The 6,839-nt window shown below is 43.0% G+C and overlaps 1 protein-coding gene across 1 annotated transcript in view; it reads left to right on the forward strand.

The window, feature by feature from the left end:
- The window catches only part of T265_06343 (hypothetical protein), a gene marked incomplete at both ends in the record, with an annotated part of 118,735 nt that overhangs the window by 19,207 nt on the left and 92,689 nt on the right, over window positions 1-6,839 (forward strand). The window contains one exon of the mRNA XM_009171576.1: window positions 4,681-4,884. Coding sequence (XP_009169840.1) covers window positions 4,681-4,884 — 204 coding nt within the window. The remainder of the gene's footprint in view (window positions 1-4,680; window positions 4,885-6,839) is intronic.

Raw genomic sequence — 6,839 nt, forward strand, 5'->3', positions numbered from 1 at the left:
GGTGGAACTTATATGTCACCTTAATTTGGTGATATCGCTTTTTGGATTATCTATTAGTACAGACGAGTACAGTGTATACATTAGTTATGAAGGTCGTTCAGCCGTGTCAGATATGCAGATGTAACTAGCTTGACGGTGATGCCTCCATCAACAAACTGTGACGAATCTCAAGGAAACGACGAAACACGATTAGTTTGTGAAAAACAGCCTAGTTGTTTCGCCGATGACTACCAGTGACGCTTTTTTTGCTTCCAATAGGAACAAGATTACTATTAGTTGCCTCATGCTTTCGATTCACCACAGGTTCCGCAATGCACCGTTCTAGGTCTGTGGGAAGTTGTGCTTGAAGATCTTAAGGCTGTACAAGACAGACCATAGGATTGTCTACTAGGGCGCGCAGAGCAGTGGCTCAATCTGTTTCCAAGTTTCGGGCCCGAAATGAGTACTTGTTTGGTAATGCGAACAGTTGACTGCCCAATTTCCTCCCCTATGTAAATATCATTGCAGTCCAGTGACACATATCATAAACACAGGGCTTGTGATGGCCTGAACAATGAGTTTATCACACTTTGCACCGTATCATCTGATTTGAAAATGGCATGTTTATATCCAAATCCGACAAAACCACACAGACTGTAGCTTGCTGACCGCAGTGAGTCTCTACAGTGAAAAGGGCTGTCCTGCTTTTCAGGTGTTTCCCTCACTGTAACTCATCTATATCTACCTCTGTAAAAATACCGCATAGTTTGAAAAACATACTCACTAGGTTTTCACATTTACGGCACTTTTCTACTAAGTGTTCTGCCAAAATGCCACCTCATGTTTCAGTTGGTACGATATTCGAGATATCATAGTGTACTTTCATAGACAGAACTACTCACAAGGTTGCTGAAAAGGCTTTGACATCCTATAATCAGTTTTGCCCTTCTTAGTGCCCATCAGTTTAGCACACTCCCCAGTTTCCGTCAACCTTATGTTCTATTTTAACCTGATGGTCCCCAAGAAGGGCGGAACCAGTCGCGCGGGCTGACGAAGAGTTTTCAGCAACCTTGTGAGTAGTTCCCTTCCTGGAAAATCCTACTACACAGTTGTTTTTGTGCAGCAATTTTTGTATCACTACTTTCAATTAATTTAACAAACTCATCAGAGCAGATTGATCTTGCTTTGTTTAGCCCTTCTGCTTTACTCCATCGTTACCAGGTGGCATGAAAGATGTTCAATTATTTCCAAGACTAAGTTGGTTTCGATACATCAAAACCTAAATAGTTGGCTGCAGTAAGGCGGTCTTAGTAGATTTAGACCTGGTTCAAATAGTTACTTTTACAAGTGAAATTTTTAGGTAGGAAGTTCAGGAGAGCTAGTGGGTCAGCGGAAAATTTACCTCGCGTCTCTACGAATGTGTCATTGACAATGCTGACAGGATGGCAAAAAACATTCGTTTCGTGTGTTCCGCAAAGGCGCCCGTGGCTTCCACGTTTGTCCACACAAAATCTGTTTTCATACCAAAAAATAGGTATATTTGATTCCACTACCTACTTTCGGGTCATCTCCTAACAGACGATGTGAACATTCGTGGCCGTTATCCACAAATAGATCCGTGTGCAAAAAGATGAAATGTCAGCCAGCAGCGTTTCATGTCTGTCTGCCTACTGTTTAAGATTGTCAACCAAAAATGAGTTGTTCTTAAACTTGCTTCGTAAGTTATTCGCAGGTAGGAGGTATGGCAAACGGTTTTGGACATTGTGGAAGCTTGTGAGTTGGAATGATGGTGTAATCCACTGCCGGGCACCGCTTACTCGTGGATTTTTATTAGTTCATCGTTTCCAAATATTCAACTGCACTTGGGTTGAAAAGAGAATCGGCTACCCTGAACCAACTTCTTCCTGCTTATCCTGGTAAAGACACTTGAAACGGATCTCGTCCAATCAAAATAATCCATAATACTTGTCCAGCTGTAGCATCTTTCGGGTGCCTAGCTGCCATGCCACCCGAAGGAAGTATGAGGGCCGGGATATTGTCAGGTTGCCCGAGCGTAGGCAGGATACTTCGAGATACAGAGGTCTGATTTGAACCGCGGATCTTCCGGTCAGTAAATCCATGCTCTAACCGCTGAGCTATCTCGACAAATCAAGCGCGATATCTTAGTCGATGTACGCTGTGTTCCCGTATCATTCGTCGTTGGGATGCTCGGAGACCTTAGCCTCTGAATCTTCAATTTCCGGGCTTCAGCGGTTCCTCCTGTAGGTTTTTTGAGCATCAAATATCTTGTGACAATAAGGTTCCTCACAGACACTGAGAATGCAGAAAAAATTCTTTCCCTTGGTTCAAAGCGGCATGGTTTGGCATGTGCAAAGTGCAGTGTGGTGATAAAAGGCTGGGTAGAATCAAACCCGAATCTCACACTTACAGATAATCCAACCAATGAGGCAGATAGATCTGCTCACTTGGGTAGTTGAAAGCGTTCCGGTGGACTGGCTGCAGACAAGATTACTCCTCGAGTTGGGAGGGCCAAGACGGCTTACACCAACCTCCGACACCTTTCACGCCGACTTAACATCAGCTCATCTGTCAAGGGCAGAGTTTACACTGTGGCAGTGCGATTCAAACATCTTAATGAATCGGAGACGTCACCTCCACGCGCAGAGGACGTAACTGTTTGATCATCGATGGCTTCAAAGAATTGGCTGAGTCTGGTGTGGACGTCGAATTAGTAATGTTGAGGGACGCTAGTTGGTCCCAGGAAGAAAGAGTTCTGCCGCAATAGATGAGTTGTTCACACTTCATAGGTACGGTGCTTACTCCTCATGCCGTAGGACCATCCGTCCCGCAGAGCTGTTTTTGATAAGCCCTGTGCTATGTATGATCTAGTAAGGGAGAATTAAAACTGAGTTGGGTTGACAACTACCGCCTCCCCGAATGGGGACATGGGAACGGTGTCATTAGCCGCCGGGAGAAACGGCCCATTCGTGCAGTCAGTGGCGCTCCTGCATCGAAGCTACTTCTTTCGACGCGTAGCTACCCAGTGACAGTGCTAGATGAATTTGCCATCATCTCCCACACCGTTCTACTTTCTGGTGATCGAAACCGCAGCATCTGGAATTAATGTACACATGGTACCGACCGAATGGAGTCCAAAAAGAACTATCCGTTTTCTGTGCGAGAGCGTGTTCACAAATACACCTCGTATATGACCAAGTATACTATGCTGGACAACAAAATGGAAGCCCTGTGTATCTCAACCAAAAAATGCGAAAGTGTATACACTGTCTTGGGAAAACAATAGTTTATTCGGGTGGCTAGACGTGAATGATGGATGTTGCTCGCAAATTTCACCACCTGTCTGTGTTAAATGACTTTGGTCTGAATGGTACTCACACAAAGACTTGCCTCTTGACGACAGTAGTCTTACTTTTGGTCATCTTTGTAAAACCCCTGACAAAATTTCTTGTGGATAAAGTCGAGTAAATTAAGTGCTGCGTCGAAGATTTAGCTTGGTCAGTTAGTGGATGGAAACAAAACACAAACCAATGAGCTACATTTTTCTGTTTTCCGGCAGCTGGGGGACACTTTTTTCCGTCATCATCCCACCTATTTAAGCGAGTTATCGTCAGATGAGAAATCTGGCGATAGCGCTGTATCCTACGCCAGGGCATACTTGGATTTCTGTAGCTTCTGCAGGCGTTCGGCAATCTGAAGACAGAAGGAAGAGCGAATATTTCAAGGCTGGTCCCTTATTACTAAGCAGCTTTTAAAGACTCCACTCTTGACAACGAAAACAAGAGAGAGAGAGAGCTGAAACAATACATTGGCAGTGAAACTGTCACAGTGCTTTGTTTGTCACGGATCCACTCCTGTGTGTGGCTTAATATCCTCAAAATTAACAAGAGCTTTTTCAAGATATTTTATTTCTTTCAAAAACCAAGGCGTTCACATCCAGCGAAAAATCTGAAAATGAGGAAAAAAGAATGTCAAGAACACCGGGATTAGCAGTATCCGAAATTAGCAAAGTGGTTTTCTGCAGGTTCACACGTCAGCTGATAATTTTGACCTTTTCGTAAGATAGTGGCCTTTTATTTACGTAAGTTAAAACAAACCCCTTAAGAGCACTAATATGCTCGTGACTCAAAACTGATCCCCACTGCGGACTCTTATTCTGTGTGGTTCTAAACGTCGAGTTACCCGTATTTCTAGTCAACTTCCTAAACTTTCTTAATATGGGATTTAATTACCCTTGGCTTGCCTTCGCAAAGTTTTCTTGTCGGCACGTCTTCCTATAGCGATTATGTCCGAATGGGGCTTCCGTTCCGTTGTATTTTTAGATTGTCAATTATCGCTGCGTATTCTCACGCATTTGTGAATGCCAGTTTCGGTTGCTGTTTAAATTAAATTTCTGACACAACTATTTGAAAAAATGCCTTGGAGTAACCATTGGGTGGATCAAAGTTTGGTCCCATGGCAATTCATCCACTGTTATAGAAACGACATATTACTAGCTGAAAATGAGCGACTTTAATGCGCCGAGCAGCATAACATTTTCTAGAACTGTTTTGGAATGAACGATTTCGTTGATGTAGCGAGATGATGCACATCACGGCCTATGTGTATCTCTGATAAACTGAATAGGAACTTTGGCTTTCCAGAAGATTGCTGCTTACAACCACTTAAATTTGCTAATTTTAGGGAGATAAAGAGTTGGATACACCAGGAGCCGCGACAAACACAGACAAAGGAGATAAAGGGGATCCAACTAATAGGGAGAATATGCCAATCGGTTCAAGTCAAGATATTGAGACCAAATCGCGAGCGAAGCCTGCAACATGTGCGGAGCCAAATCAGAGCAACAACGAAGATATGTCTCATTGTGAGTCGCCTCTTTACCGTTCTGTATCGGCAGGTCTTATGGATAGCTAGCGAAGCGCACATTGCCACCACGGAGCGCCCATGAGATGATGTGCAAAATACTGCAATCTGAGATTTTGGAAAAATTTTGTTAGAGCAACATAAATCCACGCTGACATATCTTAATATCACAATATTCGTGTCCATTTGGCAGCACAAGACTTCCGGGTTGTGCGCCAGCAGGGGAAACTGTCGGTAGTGAGAAGGTAAGTGTGATTATTCAGTAGGATCAAAGTGTTTCTCTCACTACTCGGATCAAATTTTGGGATTGTGGTCAAACCTCCTTGTTCCTGCGGTATGAATTTACCTGACTTGAATGCTGGCATAATTTATATATGTTCATCTCCATTTATTTTGTTTGGAACAGGGTTCTGAGTGGTTGGTTTGTTCACTGACCCAAGCGATACGATTGCAAGCATTTCATCTTCAATCGTGGTGACATCATCAGTGCGTTGTTAGCGAGCGTGGTGGAGCGTAGCGACGGGTTGGCGGGTGTCCTGTCGCACGCTTCCTAACAACACACTGATGATGTCACCTCGACTGGTGATGAAACTTCTGCAATCAAATCGCCCAGCTCTGCGAACAAAACAATGACCATCTACGCTACCTGAGCTACCAACTTTCTCCTCTATAGGGTTCTGGGTAAATATGTGAGAATTTGTATGAGTTGTGACTTGATACCCGAGATCGCATCGAATACACATAATGGTGGCGGAGATCTCTATCCCAGGTTACTCAAGTCAGACATCTTATCCAATTTTCCTTGAAGCCTCACTTAGGGTTTTATATTCTCTCAAATTTTGAAATCGGCACTTTCTCCTGAAACCTTATCAAACCCTTTTTTCAATGTACTTTCTTTGTTTTTACAGCAGACTTTTGATAGACTGAATGTTTTTCACAGAGAAATACATCGCCTTTTGTTTTTTAGCAAAATACATCAACTACCTTTAGGAAAAAGCGCATCTGAAAATGATATGGTGAGGTTTTTAACAGTTAATAGAGCCAAGCTACTCTCTGGCTTACGTCTGTTGAATTAGCCGGATAATTTATTCGTAGTTATAGGAAAGGTTCGCAAATTTTCTTAGTTAATGAAAGCGATTATTCACCTGGGCCTGGAAGGCGCTACTGGTAACAATAACAGTAGATTGATTAAACGAACCTCATGAAAGATACTCAAAAGAGGTTGGTATGAATGACTACGACATCGAATGTTCTGGTGATCTTTTTACATACACTGGTTGACACCAGTAAGAATCAGATACGACATCAAAAAAGATGGACATACACTCAACATGAGACTTACAATTTCCTCTATCTTAGCGTTGCAAAAAAATGTGTTAATCTTTTTGATAACTGATTTAGCAAGGGTAGGCTACAGCTCTCTGAATCTCTGGTATTGACTGAATGCCGACCAACAAAAAGCAACTCCGCGTCTATCGGGTTTTGAACAGACACTGCTGTGTGTCTTAGTTAAGGAATTGAGTAATGGCTCTAAAATGAAGGTAATCGGCTTCTACATGTGTCTGAAAGTCAATCTGTGCTAACACAAACGAAGTTTCCTGTACCGCTGACAAGCCAATGCATTTTTGTAGCGAATGCGGGTAAATTGTGACCAAAGCCCTCATACTTTACGGAAACTGGCTTCCGTGAAAAGATGAACCAGCTTCCCAGATGCTCCATACTGTCGCTGCCCGCGAGTGACAAGCAAGAGCTATTTCTGCAAGAAGTAATATCTAGTTTAGCGAATATACACTCAGTTGCAAACTTATTTGTTTTTTTCCGAGAAACTCACCTGGAACCCAGCCGAATCTCTCGTTTATGATGTTCTCAGTCAACTGAATGTGCTGCACCAGGCCGCCTCATGTTTCAGTCGCTAAGCTATTCGAGATATCGCGATACATGTATATATTTGTAATGTGCCACTCATAAGGCTGCTGAAA

Source organism: Opisthorchis viverrini (genome assembly GCF_000715545.1).
Source record: "Opisthorchis viverrini unplaced genomic scaffold opera_v5_125, whole genome shotgun sequence".
NCBI lineage: Eukaryota > Metazoa > Platyhelminthes > Trematoda > Opisthorchiida > Opisthorchiidae > Opisthorchis > Opisthorchis viverrini.